The sequence below is a fragment of the Oncorhynchus kisutch genome, linkage group LG6 (assembly GCF_002021735.2).
Source record: "Oncorhynchus kisutch isolate 150728-3 linkage group LG6, Okis_V2, whole genome shotgun sequence".
Classification (NCBI taxonomy): Eukaryota; Metazoa; Chordata; class Actinopteri; order Salmoniformes; family Salmonidae; genus Oncorhynchus; species Oncorhynchus kisutch.
In genome coordinates this window covers 45169716-45193254 of record NC_034179.2, presented here as the reverse complement: position 1 = coordinate 45193254, position 23539 = coordinate 45169716, and the positions used below count along the sequence as shown (strand labels likewise).

General features: G+C 41.7%; 2 protein-coding genes across 7 annotated transcripts in view; both read right to left on the bottom strand.

Annotated features, from left to right (window-relative positions):
• LOC109892895 (F-BAR and double SH3 domains protein 2) overlaps positions 1 to 10810 on the bottom strand; it is a 49642-nt gene extending 38832 nt beyond the window's left edge. Inside the window, exons 1-2 of the mRNA XM_031826791.1 lie at positions 10523 to 10810; positions 3603 to 3700 (exon numbers count right to left, since the gene is read on the bottom strand). Of these exons, the coding sequence (XP_031682651.1) occupies positions 3603 to 3700; positions 10523 to 10543 (119 nt within the window). The 5' untranslated portion in view covers positions 10544 to 10810. The remainder of the gene's footprint in view (positions 1 to 3602; positions 3701 to 10522) is intronic.
• A 622-nt stretch (positions 10811 to 11432) lies between these two features.
• The window catches only part of LOC109887560 (protein FAM168A), a 96943-nt gene continuing 84836 nt past the window's right edge, over positions 11433 to 23539 (bottom strand). For all 6 annotated transcript variants that reach the window (XM_031826797.1, XM_031826794.1, XM_031826798.1 and 3 more), the window contains 4 exons: positions 21625 to 21767; positions 21019 to 21196; positions 20588 to 20727; positions 11433 to 16312 (listed from right to left, as the gene is read on the bottom strand). In XM_031826797.1, coding sequence (XP_031682657.1) covers positions 20609 to 20727; positions 21019 to 21196; positions 21625 to 21767 — 440 coding nt within the window. In that variant the 3' untranslated portion in view covers positions 11433 to 16312; positions 20588 to 20608. The remainder of the gene's footprint in view (positions 16313 to 20587; positions 20728 to 21018; positions 21197 to 21624; positions 21768 to 23539) is intronic.

The following is a 23539-nucleotide window of genomic DNA, read 5'->3' as shown; positions in this document are numbered from 1 at the left end:
CCATATAATAATTAACTGGGAAAAGAGACTGAATGGACACTACAAGACTATATGAGTTAAGCAATGCATGGTACATTTAGATTCAAAAGCCAATGACATGCTAGGCATCATAACTACATGACCAAGGGTACGGGGACACCTACTCGCCGAACATCTCATTTCAAAATCATGGGCATTAATATGGAGTTCGTTCCCCCTTTGCTGCTATAACAGCCTCCACTCTTCTGGGAAGGCATTCCACTAGATGTGGGAACATTGCTGTGTGGACTTCCATTCAGCCACAAGAGCATTAGTGAGGTTGAGCACTGATGTTGGGCGATTAGATCTGGCTCTCAGTCGGCGTTCCAATTAATCCAAAAGGTGTTTGATGGCGTAGAGGTCAGGGCTCTGTGCAGGCCAGTCAAGTTCTTCCACACTGATCTTGACAAACCATTTCTGTACGGATCTCGCTTTGTGCACGGGGGCACTGTCATGCTGAAACAGGAATGGGCCTTCCCCAAACTGTTGGCACAAAGTGGGCTTCCGAGTGGCGCAGTTGTCTAAGGCACTGCATCTCAGTGCTAGAGGTGTCACTACAGACACCCTTGTTCGAATCCAGGCTGTATCCGGCCATGATTGGGAGTCCCATAGGACGGCGCACAATTGGCCCAGCGTCGTCCGGGTTTGGCCGGTGTAGGCTGTCATTGTAAATAAGAATTTGTTCTTAACAGACTTGCCTAGTTAAATAAAAAATAAAGCACAGAATTGTCTAGAATGTTATTGGCTGCGCTAGCGCTACTGGAACTAAGTGGCCTAATCATGAAAAACAACCATCCAAACTTTACAGTTGGCACTATGCATTGGGGCAGGTAGCGTACTCCTGGCATCTGCCAAACCCAGATCCGTCTGTTGGACTGCCAGATGGTGAAGCTGCCAGAAAATGCGTCCAATGGAATCCAATGGCGGTAAGCTTTACACCACTCCATGACACATGGTGATCTTAGGCTTGTGTGCGGCTGCTTGGCCATGGAAACCCATTTCATGAAGCTCCTGACGAACAGTTCTTGTGCTGATGTTGCTTCAAGAGGCAGTTTGATACTCGGTAATAAGTGTTGCAACCGAGGACAGATGATTTTTACACGCTTCAGCCCTTGGTGGTCCCGTTCTGTGAGCTTGAGTGGCCTACCACTTTGCGGCTGAGCCGTTGTTGCTCCCAGGCGTTTCCACTTCACAATAACAGCACTTACAGTTGACAGGGGCATCTCTACCAGGTCAGAAATGTTATGAACTGACTTGTTGGAAATGTGGCATCCTATGACGGTGCCAAGTCGAAAGTCACTGAGCTCTTCAGCATGGCCAAGGATATTGCATGGCTGTATGCTCAATTTTATACACCTGTCAGCAATGGGTGGCTGAAATAGCCAAATCCACTAATTTGAAGGGGTGTCCACATACTTTTGTATATATAGTGTATCAATCCGATATCTAATGAATGTGATGGCTTGTTAAATAAGTGATAAATTGTGACAAATCGTTTGATTGATCAAAATAGTAGAGTGGTGCATATAACTATGCAGTGTAGACGTGCTGTAATATTTTTACTATTTTATTTTTCTATTTCACTGCTTATCGAGGTCATATTCATTAGGGCATGCAACGAAAAACACTTACAACAGAAAACAAAGATTCAAATGCATTATTGGTTAAAATGTTTTCTTCCATTTGATGTCTAATGAATAATCCCCAGGGTCCCAGTTGTGTTATTGTTTGGAGTCTTTACAGTTCCAGGAGTGAGCAGAGTATGGCACAGCTTGTTCTCTCTCACATGTACAGTTGGAGAACCATAGCGTCTACTGAGCTATGTCCTTCCCTCCACTCTCACAACAAAAATAATCTGAATTTTTTCAGTAACTGTACTTATTTTTCCTCCCGTTCCAGGGCCACTAGTCCCTCCTTTCTCCCGGTCTCTCTCCCTATTCTAGGCTCTGTTCTATTCAACTGAATCCAGGACTTCCTGACAGGCAAACCCCAGGTGGTGAGGATAGACAACAACACCTCTGCCACACTGACCTACAACACAGGGGCCCCCCAGGGGTGCGTGCTCAGCCCCCTCTTGTACACCCACGACTGTGTGGCCATGCACGACTCCAACACCATCATTAAGTTTGCCAATAACATGAACGTGGTGGGCCTTATCCCCGATGGCAACGGGAGCCTAGAGGAAGGTGGTTAGAGCCCTGGTAGAGTGGTGCTAGGAAAAGCCTCTCCCTCAATGTCAGCAAAACCAAGGAGCTGATCATGAACTTCAGGAAACAGCGGATGCAGTGGACGGGGCTGCAGTGGAGAGGGTCAAAAGCATCAAGTTCCTCAACGTGCACACCAGAGGACCTAAAATGGTCCAATCACACCACCACCGTTACAGCGTCTCTTCAACCTCAGGTTACTGAAGAAATGTTGCATGGGCCCTCGGGTCCTCAAGAAGTTCTATAACTGCACAACTGAGAGCATCTTGACTGGCTGGAACACCGCCTGGTACAGCAACTGCACTTCCCTCATCTGGAAGGCTCTACAAAAGGTGGTGCATCACTGGGGGCTTCCTGCGTGTTCCCTACCCTACAGCCTCCTTGATTAGAGGACGAGAGCCTCTGAGTTCTAGGGCCACAGTCAGACACCCTTGCTCGTGAGTCTTCTTTTCTAGCACACGTTCACTGGGCATTTTATAGTAAATTACAGAGTGTGTTAATATTTGTCTGAGTGCTCCAGTATACAGCAAAGCCAAACTGACAAGACAGATCCTTTCCCTCTGCATGGGTCGTGTTCATTAGAGAACATTGATTTAAAAATCTGTGCAATGGAAAACAAAAATGAATTTCTTATTGGAGTCCAGGCAGTCCCTCCCTGTTTCAGTATGTTTGGTACCTAATGAACACATCCCTGCCTCCCTATACTATATCACTGCCTGTCCCTATCATTCTCCCTGTGACATGTTTTTTATTTTATTCTGGTAACATAATCGAAATCAAATCACCATTTGCAGGATTCCTGATTATTCCATCCTGATCCCAGGAATCTTTGGGAATGATGCCACTCTTATTTTAACACTGAAAGTTATTTTTATCCAACTTCGATTTTCCTCCAAGAGTGACTGGCTGAACATTTCTGGCCTGTTCGATCTCTAGGTATTTTTCTTCTCTCTTTGTTATCCTCTCTTTCCCCCCCCCAACAAACTACTTATGGCAGCCAGAACATCTGGAGTGGAGACCCTCCTTGCTTTTCACTTCCAGCTGTTTAGTGTGGGCGGTGCCACCTCACCCAAGCCAAAGAAAAGGAAGCGAAACCCAAGACTACCGCTACATTCCAAATAAACCCTTAGCCTCCCTGCCAGGGTACTTCATATGATAGACATGTACAAAGATCAGATTGGTATTACCAATATGGTAATAGTGGCTAAACCCCCCCCCCCCCCCCCCCATGTAGAATTGTCATTGATTATTTCTCTCCAAGCCTTTCACAACTACGCAAGTGCCTAGGTAGTAGGGGTTGATTTGGAACTGGGGATAGAGACGCAGCCTCAATTGCCATCTACCGGCTCCCTCCACCACCAACTTCCACCCTCCCCTTACTTCAGGTCCTCTAGTAGGTCACACTCCGTCTGGTGTTTGATGTGTAGTCTGCTCATCTGCTCAGCATGAGTATGCTTTAGCTCCTGGGTAACCTTGACCTGAGGGAGAAAAGAAATGTCAGAAGAAATGGACTAGACAACCAAATCCATCTTTTGTATACGGAGAAGAAAGCCGTAAACTCCTAAAAAGTGCACTGAATGTCATAAAAGCACAAATACATTATTTTTAACAGTCGCTGTATATCTGCATGTTTCTGGTTGACGCATTAACAGGGGCAAGTCGTTGAATCGATCAGGGTCATGTTCATTAGGGCACACTGTAGCAAAAACAATTGCAACAGAAAACTTAGCATAACATTTTTAAAATGAAGCCGCTTGCGAGAATGCCAAGAGAGTGCAAAGTTGTCATCAAGGCAAAGGGTGCCTGCTTTGAAGAATCTCAATATAAAATATATTTTGATTTGCTTAACAATTGGTTACTACATGATTCGATGTGTTATTTCCGAGGTGGACCAATTAAAAATCGGCATGGCTGATTAATTAGGGCTGATTTCAAGTTTTCATAACAAATCGGTAATCGGCATTTTTGGACACGGATTATGGCCGATCACATTGCACTCCACGAGGAAACTGCGTGGCAGGCTGACCACCTGTTACGCGAGTGCAGCAAGGAGCCAAGGTAAGTTGCTAGCTAGCATTAAACTTATCTTATAAAAAACAACCTTCACATAATCACTAGCTAAGCTAGTAATGTCATCAACTATGTGTAGTTAACTAGCTTGTCCTGCGTTGCATATAATCAATGCGGTGCCTGTTAATTTATCATCGAATCACAGCCTACTTTGTCAAACGGGTGATGATTTAACAAGCACATTTGCAAAAGAAGCACTGTAGTTGCACCAATGTACCTAACCATAAACATCAATGCCTTACTTAAAATCAATATACAAGTACAGTGCCTTGCGAAAGTATTCGGCCCCCTTGAACTTTGCGACCTTTTGCCACATTTCAGGCTTCAAACATAAAGATATAAAACTTTATTTTTTTGTGAAGAATCAACAACAAGTGGGACACAATCATGAAGTGGAACGACATTTATTGGATAACTTTTTTAACAAATCAAAAACTGAAAAATTGGGCGTGCAAAATTATTCAGCCCCTTTACTTTCAGTGCAGCAAACTCTCTCCAGAAGTTCAGTGAGGATCTCTGAATGACCCAATGTTGACCTAAATGACTAATGATGATAAATACAATCCACCTGTGTGTAATCAAGTCTCCGTATAAATGCACCTGCACTGTGATAGTCTCAGAGGTCCGTTAAAAGCGCAGAGAGCATCATGAAGAACAAGGAACACACCAGGCAGGTCCGAGATACTGTTGTGAAGAAGTTTAAAGCCGGATTTGGATACAAAAAGATTTCCCAAGCGTTAAACATCCCAAGGAGCACTGTGCAAGCAATAATATTGAAATGGAAGGAGTATCAGACCACTGCAAATCTACCAAGACCTGGCCGTCCCTCTAAACTTTCAGCTCATACAAGGAGAAGACTGATCAGAGATGCAGCCAAGAGGCCCATGATCATTCTGGATGAACTGCAGAGATCTACAGCTGAGGTGGGAGACTCTGTCCATAGGACAACAATCAGTCGTATATTGCACAAATCTGGCCTTTATGGAAGAGTGGCAAGAAGAAAGCCATTTCTTAAAGATATCCATAAAAAATGTTGTTTAAAGTTTGCCACAAGCCACCTGGGAGACACACCAAACATGTGGAAGAAGGTGCTCTGGTCAGATGAAACCAAAATTGAACTTTTTGGCAACAATGCAAAACGTTTTGTTTGGCGTAAAAGCAACACAGCTCATCACCCTGAACACACCCTATCCCCACTGTCAAACATGGTGGTGGCAGCATCATGGTTTGGGCCTGCTTTTCTTCAGCAGGGACAGGGAAGATGGTTAAAATTGATGGGAAGATGGATGGAGCCAAATACAGGACCATTCTGGAAGAAAACCTGATGGAGTCTGCAAAAGACCTGAGACTGGGACGGAGATTTGTCTTCCAACAAGACAATGATCCAAAACATAAAGCAAAATCTACAATGGAATGGTTAAAAAATAAACATATCCAGGTGTTAGAATGGCCAAGTCAAAGTCCAGACCTGAATCCAATCGAGAATCTGTGGAAAGAACTGAAAACTGCTGTTCACAAATGCTCTCCATCCAACCTCACTGAGCTCGAGCTGTTTTGCAAGGAGGAATGGGAAAAAATGTCAGTCTCTCGATGTGCAAAACTGATAGAGACATACCCCAAGCGACTTAAATCTGTAATCGCAGCAAAAGGTGGCGCTACAAAGTTTGTTAAAAAAGTTTGAAATATCCAATAAATGTCGTTCCACTTCATGATTGCGTCCCACTTGTTGTTGATTCTTCACAAAAAAATACAGTTTTATATCTTTATGTTTGAAGCCTGAAATGTGGAAAAAGGTCGCAAAGTTCAAGGGGGCCGAATACTTTCGCAAGGCACTGTATATATTTTTAAACCTGCATATTAAGAAATTCATGTTAGCAGGCAATATCAACTAGGGAAATTGTGTCACTTGTCTTGCGTTCAGTGCAAACAGAGTCAGGGTGTATGCATCAGTTTGGGCCGCCTGGCTCGTTGCAAACTAATTTGCCAGAATTTGACATAATTATGACATAACATTGAAGGTTGTGCAATGTAACCGCAATATTTAGACTTATGGATGCCACCCGTTTGATAAAATACAGAACCGTTCCATATTTCACTGAAAGAGTAAACGTTTAGTTTTTTAAATTATAGTTTCCGGATTTGACCATATTAATGTCCAAAGGCTCATATTTCTGTGTTTACTATATTATAATTAAGTCTATGATTTGAAATATCAGTCTGACTGAGCAGTGGTAGGCAGCAGCAGGCTCGTAAGCATTCATTCAAACTTTACTGCGTTTGCCAGCCGCTCTTAGCAATGCTTGATCACAGCGCTGTTTATGACTTCAAATCAAATCAAATTTTATTTGTCACATACACATGGTTAGCAGATGTTAATGCGAGTGTAGCGAAATGCTAGCCCATCAACTCCTGAGATTAGGCTGGCAATACTAAAGTGCCTATTAGAACATTCAAAGGTATATGAAATACAAAATGGTATAGAGAGAAATAGTCGACGCATCATAATTCCTATAATAACTGCAACCAAAATATTTATTTACAGGGAATATTGAACCACCAGCTTTCATATGTTCTGAGCAAGGAACTTAAATGTTAGCTTTTGTACATGGTACATATTGCACTTTTACTTTCTTCTCCAACACTTATTTAAACCAAATTGAACATGTTTCATTATTTACTTGAGGCTAAATAGATTGTATGTATTATATTAAGTTATAAAAGTGTTAATTGTTCATTCAGTATTGTTGTAATTGTCATTATTTCAAATAAATATATATATATATATATATATATATATATATATATATATATATATATATATATATATATATATATATAAAACCCGGTTGATTAATCTGTATGATCTTTTTTTGGTCCTCCAATAAATCGGTCGACCTCTAGTTATTTCATAGTTTTGATGTCTTCACTATTATTCTACAATGTAGAAAACAAGTAAAGCTAAAGAAAAACACTTGAATGAGAAGGTTTCCAAACTTTTGTCAGGTACTGTATTTGTGTGTGTACACACACACACGTTCAGTTTGGGGTCACTTAGAAATGTCCTTGTTTTTTAAAGAAAAGCTCATTTTTTGTCCATTAAAATAACATCAAATTGATCATAAATACAGTGTAGACATTGTTAATGTTGTAAATGATTATTGTAGCTGGAAACGGCTGATTTTTCAATGGAATACCTACATAGGCATTCAGAGGCCCATTATCAGCAACCATCACTCCTGTGTTCCAATGGCATGTTGTGTTAGTTAATCCAAGTTTCATTTTAAGAAGCTAATTGATCATTAGAAAACCCTTTGGCAATTATGTTAGCATAGCTGAAAACTGTTGTTCTGATTAAAGAAGCAATAAAACTGGCGTTTAGACTAGTTGAGTATCTGGCACATCAGCATTTTTGGGTTCGATTACAGGCTCAAAATGGCCAGAAACAAAGACCTTTCTTCTGAAACTCGTCAGTCTATTCTTGTTCTGAGAAATTAAGGCTATTCTATGCGAGAAATTACCTACAAACTAAAGATATCGTAAAAGTACTACTCTCTTCACAGAACAGTGCAAACTGGCTCTAACCAGAATAGAAAAAGGAGTGGGAGGCCCTGGTGAACAACGGAGCAAGAGGACAAGAACATTAGAGTGTCTAGTTTGAGAAACAGACGCCTCACAAGTCCTCAACTGGCAGCTACATTAAATAGTACCCGCAAAACACCAGTCTCAACATCAACAGTGAAGAGTTGACTCCGGGATGTTGACTGTTCTTTCGGCTACCGCTTGGCAAACAGTACCGGAGCTCCCAGTCTAGGTCCAAAAGGCTCCTTAACAGCTTCTACCCTCAAGCCATAAGACTGCTGAAAAGTTAATCAAATGGCTACCCAGACTATTTGCACACTACTGCTACTCGCTCTTTATTATCTATGCATAGTCACGTTACCCCTACCTACATGTACATACTACCTCAACTAACCTGTGTACTTGACTGGCCTGCACAGAGCCCCGACCTCAACCCCATTTAACACCTTTGGGATGAATTGGCACACCGACCGAGAGCCAGGCCTAATCACCCAACATCACCCTATTTTACCTAGATATGATGTGTGTATGTATTGTTATGTAGGCTGTGTGTGGCATTTTTAAATGTATGTAGTTCTGTCCTTGTCTATTAATGTTCTGTATTGTCATGTTCTGTGTGGACCCCAGGAAGAGTAGCTGCAGATTTCACAACAGCTTATTAGGATCCTAATAAAATACGAAATACCAGTGCTCAACCTCACTAATGCTCGTGGCTGAATGGAAGCAGGTCCCCACAGCAATGTTCCAACATCTAGTGGAAAGCCTTCCCAGAAGAGGGGAGGCTGTTATAGCAGCAAAGGGGGAACCAACTCCATATTAATGCCCATAATTTTGAAATGAGATGTTCGACAAGCAGGTGTCATATACTTTTGGTCATGTGGTGTATATTAAATTCAGATTTTCCTACTTCCCACAGCATTGACCTTATGTTATTTTTAGTGCTATATTGAGTAGTGCAGTGTTGGGTTTGGAGCATGCAAGAAAGGAATTTCAATGTACTTGTGCACGTGACATTAAAAACTTGAAACTAATGGTCAGGTCGAACACTATTCAATGATCTCACACGAGCATTAGTTGTCTGACTAACACAGCCGATCATTAGGGGAAAATATACTGAGGCTAAAATAAGGCTATATTCAGACAACTACAAAAACAGGTCAAGTGGTTGATCTAATAGGCCACGGTGTGTTTCTATTTCAGAAAATTAATCATCTGTAGCGCTACCACTGACATCTGAATGGCTTTAGCCTATTCCTCAGCAATTAGTATGCTAAAGCTCCCCTGTTTGTGAGAGAAATGTAATCCATAAACAATCATGAACATAACAATTGGCAAATGTACTGTAACTGTGATAATTCATACACAACATGCAATAATTGCTAAGACTTCAAATTTAATTGAAATAAATGAAGTAGGCCCTGATCTATGGATTTCACATGACTGGGCAAGGGCATAGGCCCACCCACTTGTAAGTCAAGCCCACCCAATTAGAATGTTTTTCCCCACAAACAAGCTTTATTACAGACGCAAATACTCCTCAGGGCCCCCTCAGACAATCTCACAGGTGAAGAAGGCAGATGTGGAGATCCTGGGCTGGCGTGGTGACATGTAGTCTGCGGAGGTGAGGCCAGTTGGACATGCAAAATTCTCTAAAATTGATGTTGGAAGCAGCTTATGGTAGAGAAATGAACATTCAATTATCTGGCAACAGCTCTGGTGGACATTCCTGCAGTCAGCATGCCAATTGCACGTTCCCTCAACGTGAGACATCTGTGGCATTGTGTTGGGACTGCACATTTTAGAATGGCCTTTTAATGTTCCAAGCACAAGATGCACCTGTGTAGTAATCATGCTGTTTAACCAGCTTCTTGATATGCCACACCTGTCAAGTGGATGAAATTCTAACAGGGATGTAAACAAATGTGTGCAAAAAATGAGAATAGCTTTTTTGTGAATATGAAACATTTCTGGGATATTTAATTTCAGCTCATGAAACCAACACTTGTTGCATTCATATTTTTGTCCAGTATAAAATCAGGTTCTATTTCATTAACAACAACTCTTGACTCTAAATAATTTGATATAGTTGAACGTCGACTGTAGGAATTCTAACAGAAGTACAATTTCTTTTCCAAACAGCAAAAGACTTCTGTGTAATGTTTTTGGAACATGATATATAACAGGATTCCCATGTTTGTTGCTGTTTTAGTTACCTTTAATCTTCAGAGGTCTATATTCTGCCATCCAGCACCGCGTTCGCTTGTAACAACTCTCCACTAAGACTGTTACAATGTATGTATATATATATATTTGTATAGTTTAATCCAAGCAAAAGCTACAATTTGGAACCGTATTACATTCGTTTTTTTTTATTGAATTGAGTACCATTTTACCCAGGACATTTCTTAGGCTACTTTGGAACATAATACAAATATTCTAAACTTGAATATTTGTATTATCTAAAACAACTCACTAACCAAAAGGTCGTGTTTGCGTTTGATAAGAACTGACGTTATAACACGTTGTGCCGACCTGGTGGTTGCATATCTTAAAATTGGACTACAACAAAGCGTGCATCTTTCAACAATTAGGCTACATAAGCAACATTCGTCGAAACATTTGCAGAGAAAAGTCAAACCGGGCCAACTCACCTTTCTTGGCGGAGGCTGCATGTTAGAATTTTTACATTGATGTTTTCCCCCCTAACAAATATTGAAGTTAATCCGCAAAAAAACTTGAGATTGTATGTAAATTACAGAATGAGAACCACGCACTGGGTGAATTTAGTCTGGTTCAGGCGGCCATGACGACCCAACTCAACACACCGATGAAGTCCTGATGAAAATCGACTGCCTCCGGGAACATAAAAGCGAAGTTTGCGATACAGCAGGGTTTCCGGTGGAGGAGAGATGGGGGATGGCGGCACACTGAGGAAGTACACGGGATTTTTCGTGGGGATTGCATTGCTTATTGTTGGGAATTTGTGATGTAGACTCACCGTGGCCATGTCCGCTGCATAAACATGGGGATTCGTTGGAGATTAGGTGAATCATATCTGACCACTGCACATCTGTGCGTTTAAATCTATGCTGTGGCCCTCAGAAAAACACCTATTTTATAATTTCCCCTCAATTATCTCAGATTAATATAGAGATTTATTCCTACAGATAAGTGACATGTCAAGGCAAAAGTATACAGATTCAACATGGTTGAGTAAAACAATTTCCAGGTTGTTTTGTACAGGCCTACTATTATGATTATAGGCTACCAGCAGATAGCAGTGCACTGAGTCTGATAATGGGAGAATGCAATTGCATTGCAATTGTGAACAGGGACAGACTTGGACCAGAAATCGGCCCCGGCATTTCCTCAAGGCTCCCACACCGGCTCATTCAATAGCATAGCGGCTGTTAGAAATCTGATGTGTAGTGTATATCTTATCCCTTGAACGTTTGCTTTTTTTTCAGTTTTAACGTCAAAACAATAATTTACAAATCAAGAGAGGCCACAATGTTCCTCTATGATGAATTGGCGCAGGACACAAACACGTAAAAGCTGGGCTTTTTGGGAAATATTTTAATAGTTATTGAATGTTCTACATCATACAGTAAGTATTATACAATTACAAACTTGCCTTGTCACCAGGACCACTATCCGATCCTCATTAGAACAAAAACAGATTTACACTTCATATACACAAGTCTGATGTGGGTCTTTGCTTCAAGAACGTCCCAACCGCATGTTATAAAACGTTCTGCCAGCATTGCTGCAACGTAGTGACAGAACATAGCAAAGACTCTGGGGGCCATTAGTTGGGAAGTAGTTTTAATCTCAAGGTGCTGACTCTTATAAAGTCGGTCTTAAAAATAGATACTCTTTTTGTGAAGACGAGTATACTTCTCTCTCTCGAAATTAGTGTTCAAATCAAAAGTTTGACAAGGCCGAAGTTCATCGTGACCAAAGGAAACAGAAAAGGCATAGGGATTGTTACTCTTTCATGTTCAACATTGGTGGAGCTGCTTGCTTCTCGACCTCCAGGCAATGAGACACCCAGGGCAGCTCCCAGCTCTTAAAATTGCAGACTGAGTTTGCTACGTTGCAGGGATGTTACACATAACATGAAGTGAACAGCGGTGAAACATACTGTAGCAAAAGGAGCTTTGATCCCCGTTTACAAATCTCATGTCTCAATCCACAATCTCTGGACCCATACCCTTTAGCATTTTTTAATAAACATGAATTGTAGTGTAAGGACTTGACTCCAGGCTAGATTTCAGTCTACAGTATTCCCAGTTAGCACATTCGGTTCCCTAGATGTTCAGGGAACATCTGTTTATGGTGTCAGTTAGGTTCTGGGAACATTTCTCGTGTGTTTCAATGCACTGGGCGTTTGAGGGGAAAGGCCAGCGAGTGGGGACTGTATGCCAGTCGTTTCTGACCAGGTTGCCAAATTGTGCCCCTCCCCACATCTGCTCCACTCATCCTACAGACTTGTGTTCTGAAATGCCCCCTGAAGCCCTAAGAGACAACCCACATCAGCTCAACCATAATGATCTTCTATTTTAAGAATAATAAACATCAATCAATCAACAAAACCTTAAATAACACTTATGGTAAAAAGCTCTTAAATTACATACCAGAAATGAAAACTGTATCATTCTTTTAATCCTTTTTTTTTTTTTAACACAGAGGTTATACTCGTAGTACACATGGTTATTTTGGAGGTTTTGAACCTCCAGATATTTAGCACTCAGCATAGCATTCACATACATTTGGGCCTGTGCAACTAGTCATATGCCTTGTTCAGTTCTTGCATCACATTACATGTTCTAGTGAATAGCACTACAAAACAATATTTGTCAATGGTCTCAAAAAAAAGCTGTCTGGTTGTTTGTTTCTTTGCTCTAATGCCCCCCCAAAATGTAGCACAATAAATGTACATTTGAGACTTGTTTTCAATGTTCTTGTTCTATTTGGCTTTGTGATATGCTACTGACAGGGGAAAGTGGAGGTTGGGCAACATTAGCTCTACAACCTGACCAGTGCAATTTTGGGAGGAAATTCACACAGGACTGCATACATGCTTCACACGCACAGACACACACGGACACACTACACGGGAGGTGAGGTGCTGATACCACACTGCCCACTGATAACTCTCCTCACACAGTCAACACACACATCTATACCCCATTCACTAGTGAATGATACTCTATAAATTGTAATATTTTGGGTGCAGGATACCTTTATGTTCTTTTTTTACTGGCGAGGTAACGTGGCATCAAATAAAATAGCATTTTGAATTGTACGTAGTGGTTAACTAATTGTAACAGATTGAAAGAAGCAGTAGCAATTATTCACAACAGATATCTTAAATGTACAGTTGTTTATTGAGACCAAAGAGTACACTATCAAAATGCACTGAACTAAATTAACTCTTAAGAAATCGTAAGATGTCTCTTAAAAGATGAGCTAAGTACCTGTTATTTAGCATAGATTATTACTTTTAGATGTTTGTGCAATACATTTTTTTTACACACTCACATGATAACTGATATGTGATCATGACACAGTAAGCTAGTGCTGAACCATAATAACAGAGTATGGAACTCCTCCTCACAACCCAAGCTGAACTCAACCCAATCTGAACCCTGTTATCCTTGCCAACTCCATTTATAAATTCCAAATGGATCGCTAGCCACTCCTGTGGATCTAGGCGGACTGGGTCAATATACCGTACGTGTTACAGTAAAAGCTTCATCTTGCCTTCTGATTGGCTAGGTAGAAATGTCAGCCATATTGCGTTCACCTATCCCAATCTTCTCAGGTCTGCAGTTGTAGGGACTAGGGAGGGAGTTGAGGCTAGCAGTGTTGGGGTTACTTCCACTAATTCAATTCCCTCTCCCTGTAAATTCCAATAAATACAATTCAAATGCCAGGTCAGTCATTGAATCCAGAGATAATTCAATTCCTCTCAATTCCAATGTTAGGTCAATTCCAATAATTCAATTCATAATTCAATATTATCCCCAAAAATTACAAGTTGAAATGATTCAACACAAATCCTGCAGCCCATTTTTTATACTAAGTGCATTAGTTCCATCAACTAACAAATATTGAATTACAATTCCATAAAATTCCCCAAAAATATTTGTATTCAAATTGAATTCAACAAATTCTCCATTTCATAGTGAATTAAAGAATTTAATTGGAATTTTACATAAAATTGGAATTGAGCCCAACCCTGGGGGCTAGGGTTCGATTTGGAAGTCAACACATGTCCCACACGGACCTCTCCCAACCCAGTGCCCCAGTCATAGGGTTTTTGCCCCACAGACTAAAGGGACATGAAACCATTCAATTTTCTCCCCCCAATTTCCTGTTTCAACAGAAATGTTTCCCTCATACGCATGATTCCCTTCACGATCCTAACTTCCTTCCATGGTGTCTGCCCTGGAAACAATGATGTCCTGGGCCTGTTCTATTAGCTACCCTGAAGGGAGGGAGGGCAGAGGAGGGAGGGCCTAGCAAGGTAGCAGGTTGACCAACATGCAAACAAAATGTTTCCTTTCACTAATTGTATGAGACCTAGGTCCAAAATAAAGTGTTTTTCCACCTGCCATTGTTTAAAAGCATTCACCAGACTGATGAACTAGTTTCAATTGGATGGACTACTCAGAAACATACACATAGAGACCAGATGACAATTCTCTGGAACACAATTCTCTTGGGACACATCTGTGTTGAGGTCAGTCAAGTTTCTAAAACTATTCCCTATATAGTGCCCTACTTTTGACCAGAGCCCTATATTGGTAAGGAATAGGGGACCCTGCACCCCTCACTTCTGCCCTCTCCTGGTCATCTGAGGAACTGATGACACTGATCAGGGGCTAAATCTCTATTAAACATGTAAACATGACATCACATGGGATCTTTATTGCGAATAACACTTATCTCTAGCCTGTGAGATTGATGGGAGGCATGCAGCACAGGGCTATGGGTATTGATACTTGACCACTAAACAATTTAGATGATTTTCTTCCTTTTCCCCCTTGTACTCCTTTCTCCCTCGTTCAAGTCTGCTGTTCTTAAGTGTGTCGGCCAGCTATTGACTTTAAAATCCCTTTTGAATCCTTTGACTTAGCTATCCCTGGTCCTACTGACAATTTGCCTCACCCCTCAAACTCCATGCACCATTGTTGATACGACACTAGAACTGGATTCAGTTCACAACATAGCCTGCAAGGTACGAGGGAGACCCTATCCAGTCATCTATCCATCACATCCTATTCCATCTACACTTTTAAAATGTGTGCGATGTCCTATACATCTGTAATGTATATCTGTGAGCAAGTGTGTCAGTGCGCACCTTACGCATGCCAACTGAAATACCTAAATGCGAGTGCGTTTGCATGTTCGGCAAGCTTTTATGTGTACAAAAGAACTACAAACGCGCACAGGCGCTCGCTGTCACATCAGTATACCTATATATAATATAGTCATGTATAGATATTTCAATTTCTTACTCTACTCTAGTAGACTTACAAGCTAACTATGTCCACTGAACTTACTGAAAATATCCTCTACATGGTGTGTAACTATTATGGTACTTACGGTATTAGTCTTTCTCCTTGTGCAGGGTTTCCCAAAGTCGGTTCCGGGGTCCCCTCTGGGTGCACATTTCATTTTTTGCCCTAGTACTACACAGCTGATTCAAATAATCAAAGCTTGATGATGAGTTGGTTATTTGAATCAGCTGCGTAGTGCTAGGGCAAAAAAACTAAATGTGCACCCAACTTGACTGATATAGTGGGTAAAATATTAAAGAAGCCAAGTTAATGCACTGTTGCTACAAGCTGGAAGACGACCCTTATTATCTTGTGCTGGAAGATGATTGTGTGTGAACGTAAACACAAATGGGAAGGCAAATCAAAAAGGGTGAAAGGAAATTGAGGCGTGACACTTGTACGGTGCTCCCCCCCCCCCCCCCAAGAATGACTGGAAAATAAACGACCGGTACTCGCCTGAAAAAGAATGATTTTTTTTCTCCAACATTAGAATTTGGCAGCATACAAAGACGTGTACATTCTCACGGCGAAGGGACTGGCTTTGCGTCAGAACCAGTGTTCAGAACACAAAAATACACACACACAAACATACAAAATAAGCACAAATGTACTATAAATGTACCATACTGTTGGTCAGTGTGTGTCTGGATTATAAGAGAGAGTCAAAAATCAAATAAACTAATCCCCAAAAAACTGAGGCTGGTCAAAAATAATAAAAACATGAAAAAGCAGCTTTTCCAAATCACAAAAGAATGCATAAAGTGATCCTTGCACTTTAGTTTTTTGTTCTTGCAGACAGACTTGGTGCTTGTATGCCAGGCCTCCTGCACCAATGTAAGACTTGAGTTATTGTGAGTGATATTGACTCCCGATCTGAGGGGAAAGAGGTACAGAGAGAGATGGAGAGGAAGAGAAGTGGAGGGATGGATGGAGAAGAACAATTTCACATGAACAATGTATTATATACAGTGCATTCGGAAAGTATTTAGACCCCTTGACTTTTTCCACATTTTGTTACGTTACACCCTTATTCTAAAATTGATAAAATAGTTATTTTTTTCTCAATCTACACACAATACCCCATAATGACAAAGCAAAAGCCAGATTGTTGAAATTTTTGCTAATTTATTACAAATAAAACACTGAAATAACATTTACATAAGTATTCAGACCCTTTAAATAGTACTTTGTTGAAGCACCTTTGGCAGTGATTACGGCCTTGATTCTTCTTCAGTATGACGCTACAAGCTTGGCACACCTGTATTTTGGAAGTTTCTCCCATTCTTTTCTGCAGATCCTCTCAAGCTCTGTCAGGTTGAATGGGGAGCGTCACTGCAGAGCTATTTTCAGGTCTCTCCAGAGCTGTTTGACAGGGTTTAAGTCATGTCCTGTCCCAGTCTGAGGTCCATGCTTCACCATAGGGATGGTGCCAGGTTTCCTTCAGACGTAATGCTTGGCATTCTGGCCAAAGAGTTCAATCTTGGTTTCATCAGACCAGAGAATCTTGTTCCTCATGGTCTGAGAGTCAGAGTGACATGTGCCTATTACTGAAGAGTGGCTTCCGTCTGGCCACTCTACCATAAAGGCCTGATTGGTGGAGTGCTGCAGAGATGGTTGTCCTTCTGGAAGTTTCTCCCATCTCCACAGAGGAACTGTCCAATCAATTTAATTTACCACAGGTGGTCTCCAATCAAGTTGTAGAAACATCTCAAGGATGATCCATGGAAACAGGATGTACCGGAGCTCAACTTCAAGTCTCATAACAAAGGGTCTGAATAATTTTGTAAATAAGGTATTTCTGTTCATTAGTTTTTATTTATTTGCAAACATTTCTAACCTGTTTTTGGTTTGTCATTATGGGGTATTGTGTGTAAACTGCTGATTTTGTATTTATTTAATACATTTTAGAATAAGGCTGTAACAAACTAAATGTGGGAAAAGTATATACAGTGCATTCGGAAAGTATTCTCTTTTCCCACACTTTTTTTATGTTAGTCTTATTCTAAAATTGAATAATTTTTTGTTCATCATCCATCTACACACAATATCCCATAATGAGAACACAAAAACAGGTTTTTTAGCAATGTTTGCAATAAAAAATTTAAAATAAAGAACAGAAATACCGTATTTACAGTATTTGGACGTTTTGTTATGAGACTCGAAATTGAGCTCAGGTGCATCCTGTTTACATTGATCATCCTTGAGATGTTTCTACAACTTGAACGGAGTCCACCTGTGGTAAATTCAATTGATTGGACATGATATGGAAATTCACACCTGTCCATATAAGGTCCCACAGTTGACAGTGCATGTCAGAGCAAAAACCAAGCCATGAGGTTGAAGGAATTGTCCGTAGAGGGTCGAGACAGGATTGTGTAGAGGCACAAATATGGGGACGGGTACCAAAACATTTCTGGAACATTGAAGGTCCCCAAGAACAGTGACTGGCATCATTCTTAAATGGAAGAAGTTTTGGATCCACCAAGACTCTACCTAGAAATGGTCGTCCGGCCAAACTGAGGAATCGGGGGAGAAGGTCCTTGGTCTGGAAGGTGGCGAACAACCCAATAGTCACTCTGACAGACCTCCAGAGTTCCTCTGTGGAGACAGGAGAATCTTCCAGAAGGACAACCATTTCTGCAGCACTCCACCAAATCAGGCCTTTATGGTAGAGTGGCCAGATAGAAGCCACTCCTCAGTAAAAGGCACATGACAGCCCGCTTGGACTTTACCTAAAGGCACCTAAAGACCATGAGAAACAATATTCTCTGGTCTGACGAAACCGATATTGAACTCTTTGGCCTGAATGGCAAGTGTCACGTCTGGAGGAAACCTCGCACCATCTCTACAGTGAAGCATTGTGGTGGCAGCATCATGCTGTGGGGATGTTTTTCAGCGGCAGGGACCGGGAGACTAGTCAGGATTGAGAGAAAGATGAACGGAGCAAAGTACAGAGAGATCCTTGATGAAAACCTCCTCCAAAACACTCAGGACCTCAGACTGGGGTTCACTGTCCAACAGGAAAACAACCTTAAGCACACAGCCAAGACGACGAAGGAGTGGCTTCGGGACAAGTCTCTGGATGTCCTTGAGGGGCTCAGCCAGAGCCCGGACTTGAACCCGATCGTACATATTTGGAGAGACCTGAAAATGGCAATGCAGTGTTCTACCCATCCAACCTGACATAACTTGAGAGGATCTGCAGAGAAGAACAGGTGTGCCAAGCTTGTAAAGTCATACCAAAGAAGACTCGAGGCTTCAACAAAGTACTGAGAAAAGGGTCTGAACAGTTATGTAAATGTGATATATGTACAGTGGGGCAAAAAAGTATTGTCAGCCACTAATTGTGCAAGTTCTTCCACTTAAAAAGACGAGAGAGGCCTGTAATTTTCATCATAGGTACACTTCAACTATGACAGACAAATAAAAAAATTTAAATCCAGAAAATCACATTGTAGGATTTTTTATGAATTTATTTGCAAATTATGGTGGAAAATAAGTATTTGGTCAATAACAAAAGTTGATCTCAATACTTTGTTATATACCCTTCATGGGCAATGACAGAGGTCAACATTTTTCTGTAAGTCTTCACAAGGTTTTCACACACTGTTGCTGGTATTTTGGCCCATTCCTCCATGCAGATCTCCTCTAGAGCAGTAATGTTTTGGGGCTGTTGCTGGGCAACACGGACTTTCAACTCCCTCCAAAGATTTTCTATGGGGTTGAGATTTGGAGACTGGCTAGGCCACTCCAGGACCTTGAAATGCTTCTTACGAAGCCACTCCTTCGTTGCCCGGGCGGTGTGTTTGGGATCATTGTCATGCTGAAAGACCCAGCCACGTTTCATCTTCAATGCCCTTGCTGATGGACGGAGGTTTTCACTCAAAATCTCACGATACATGGCCCCATTCATTCTTTCCTTTACACGGATCAGTCGTCCTGGTCCCTTTGCAGAAAAACAGCCCCAAAGCATGATGTTTCCATCCCCATGTTTCGCAGTAGGTATGGTGTTCTTTGGATGCAACTCAGCATTCTTTGTCCTCCAAACACGACGAGTTGAGTTTTTACCAAAAAGTTACATTTTGGTTTCATCTGACCATATGACATTCACCCAATCTTCTTCTGGATCATCCAAATGCTCTCCAGCAAACGTCAGACGGGCCTGGACATGTACTGGCTTAAGCAGGGGGACATGTCTGGCACTGCAGGATTTGAGTCACTGGCGGCATAGTGTGTTACTGATGGTAGGCTTTGTTACTTTGGTCCCAGCTCTCTGCAGGTCATTCACTAGGTCCCCCCGTGTGGTTCTGGGATTTTTGCTCACCGTTCTTGTGATAATTTTGACCCCACGGGGTGAGATCTTGCGTGGAGCCCCAGATCGAGGGAGATTATCAGTGGTCTTGTATGTCTTCCATTTCCTAATAATTGCTCTCACAGTTGATTTCTTCAAACCAAGCTGCTTACCTATTGCAGATTCAGTCTTCCCAGCCTGGTGCAGGTCTACAATTTAGTTTCTGGTGTCCTTTGACAGCTATTTGGTCTTGGCCATAGTGGAGTTTGGAGTGTGACTGTTTGAGGTTGTGGACAGGTGTCTTTTATACTGATAACAAGTTCAAACAGGTGCCATTAATACAGGTAACGAGTGGAGGACAGAGGAGCCTCTTAAAAGAAGAAGTTACAGATCTGTGAGAGCCAGAAATCTTGCTTGTTTGTAGGTGACCAAATACTTATTTTCCACCATAATTTGCAAATAAATTCATTAAAAATCCTACAATGTGATTTTCTGGATTTTGTTTCTCATTTTGTCTGTCATAGTTGAAGTGTACCTATGATGAAAATTACAGGCCTCTCTCATCTTTTTAAGTGGGAGAACTTGCACAATTGGTGGCTGACTAAATACTTTTTTGCCCCACTGTATATATACTACACACGTCTATCTATACACACAGTACATGTAATTTACAAAGAAAATATAACATTTGTCTTGCAAATCATTTTCCAAAAGCAAATGTAACAATTACTCAAAAGTAGAGTTATCATAATAAAAAAATCTATACAAAATCTATGCACTTATGCATCAAAGCATCGACCCTTAACTCTCCTAACCATATACTGGGATAACATTGGGTTATAGGAACAGTAACTTACATGAATGGGGTCCAGTGGGGTCTACCAGTGAGGAGGCACATAGCTATACCCAGGCGTCCCCTGGGGCCGGTACGTTGGCAGGGTGACCGGATGCCCACCGATGTGCTGAGTGGCATGCTGAGGCGTGGTCAGCAGAGTACCTGGGCAGAGAGGGTCAATCAGACAGAGGTCACCATGGTAACAATGGACAGACAGTTATCATTAAGGAAACATGCTGGTTGCCGAGTACTGTTATAAAGTTGTTATAAACACAGAGCCTTCACCCCAAACAGAAACATGACTGCAAATTATAGTGAACAATTTTTTTTAGTAGTAGTATTTCCTAGTAGTATTTCCTAGTTATTACCTCCTGATTCCACAAATATTCCAATTGGGATTTCTGGAAAATCTGGGAATTTTTCAACCCTGGTAGTTGAGTGTTGACTTCTTACCAGCAGACATGGCCATGGTTGTGCCGGCTACCATGCCCATGGCCATATGGCCGTTGGAGCGGGGTTGTTGGACGGGGGCAGGGTAGAGGGTGGAGGGGATGCTGTTGGGCTGCACCACTGTTGTGTGGTGGATAACGTGAGGCTGAGCCGCATACATCGGCTGTGTGTAGTACGCACCCTGAGAGAAAGAGAAGAGAAGATAGAAGTGGTTTTTGGAATATTGCCGTGGCAATATTCAATATTGAAGAATGTATGTCATGGCAATAAAGCATCTTGAATTGATCTGAGATAGGGAGCGGGGGGAGAGAGAGAGGAAGAAGGTAGAGAGAGAAGGAGATAATACAATAAAGGAGCGAGAGGGCAAGCGAGAGGGTGGGCAGAGAGAGAGAGAGGATAGGGAGGAAGAGAAAGAAGTGAGAGAAAAGGAACAAAGGGAGAATTGACCTCTTACTTTTATAGCACAGATCATTTTACTCAGCAAGCTAGCCGTCTACTAACAATCCAAAAACAAGTACAGGGAGTAAATCAATCACGTCCTATAGAGGCAGGTAGGCGATATTAACAGACAACCAACCCCAGTGAATAAAGCCCATGTCAGGTCCTTACCTGAGCGTAGAGGTTCTGTTGGGGATAGGCACTTCTGATTGGGTACATGGCTGTCTGGTAGGGGTTAGGGGATGGGGAGTACGGAGGGGGCGCCCCATTGGACTGGCCAGGGGGCACCTTGTAGGGTGTCCCAGCAGTGTATCCTAGATGTGAGAGAAAGTGAGGGGGGGGGGGGGGGGGGTCGAAGAATGTGGGGGGGAAAGCAAGATAGAGAAGAGAGATATCAGGAGGGGAAAGGGAAAGATGCAGAAAGAGAAAGTGAGGGACAGAAAGAGAGAGGGGAAGAAAAGATGGGGTGAGAGACCTAGTTTCAGTTTTCAGATCATTTGTCATTCTCTTGAGATTCAGTGTCTCATTGAAGGAGCAGAACAGTGAGGGCTGTTCTAACACGAAAACATTCTGCCTGCTCCAAAGCGCTGGTTGGGCAACTTTTTTTGTTTTGCGATTACGTACTCACAAAACGTTGTGATATATAATGGTAATGCCCTCTATTGGCCAACATAATCATACATATATATATTTTATAAACAAAATGCTGCTAAAAAAAACATTGGGCTATAGCGCAAAAACACATGCTACAACTGTACGAATCATGAGAGATAATGTTTTTGGAACCCTGGACAGAGACTACTGGTGGAGCTTCAGCATGAAACAAGTTTGTGTGCGTCTGTCTGCATGTAACGATGTGCGCTGAGAGTCGGGAAGCAAGTTCAGGGAGTGAGTGATTTAATCAATAAACAAAACACGAACGACGCACAGACATGAAACAGTAACAATAATGCCTGGGGAAGGAACCAAAGGTAGTGGCATATATAGGGCAGGTAATCAAGGAAGTGATAGAGTCCAGGTGAGTCTGATGATGCGCAGGTGCGCGTAACGATGGTGACAGGTGTGCACCATAATGAGCAGCCTGGTGACCTAGAGGCCAGGGAGGGAGCACACGTGACACTGCATCTGTGTGGCACGCACATAATGGAGAAAAGTGACAGTCAACTGATGAGGAACGGGCTGTTTTACTTTAGTGAGTTAAGTTATAAATCATGGGCTGGATAGAAGCCAAGTCTACTGTCTTCAGAACTGGATAATAATGACTATTTGTTCAATCTCTTGATCTCTCATAAATCTGTGATTGAAAATAGCCAATGTGTCACATGTACTCCCTCTCCGGCCTCTAGTTCATTAGGCTGCTGATTATCCCGCATACCTGTCACCATCGTCTTGCGCACCAGCGCCTCATGACACTCACCTGGACTCCATCACCTCCTTGATTATCTTCCATATATCCGTCACTACCCTTGGTTCTTTCCTCAGGTGTTATTGACTCTGTTTCATGGCGGTGCGTTGTTTGTGTTTCATGGTTTGTTAATTTATTAAAAACACTCACACCCTAAACTTGCTTCCTGACTCTCAGCGCATTCCTTATGCTATGCCTAGGCCTGTAGACGGGTTGGTTGTTTAGCAACAAATCCAATGTGTGCGCAACTACGGGGCAAAACAGACAGGGTTGGCTTAAATTGACAACATGTAAAATATATGGTATCCAACGTTTATTTAAAACATTAAGTTGCACAATGAGCACCTGATTCTCAAATACTTCGTTACAGTTGTTGGATATCTAATTTGAGCCATATTAGCATATACATGACATCAGTGAAAACAACTCAAAACAATTCCTGCTATTAAGAACAAGATGAAACGAGCCACTTTAAATTCCCCACATGGCAGTTTGTCATTGTTGCTAGCTACAGACGGTCTTCTGTCCCATTGAAGCTTGCACATCGTTTCCGTGATGTTCTCAGCTAACCTGTCTAAAAATACAAAAATAATGAGTCTATAAAGTGGCAACTTTAGGACATGGAACTCCGTTAGATTCATTCATTGTTTGATCTGGAGAAAGCCATGGATGAAGTGTAGA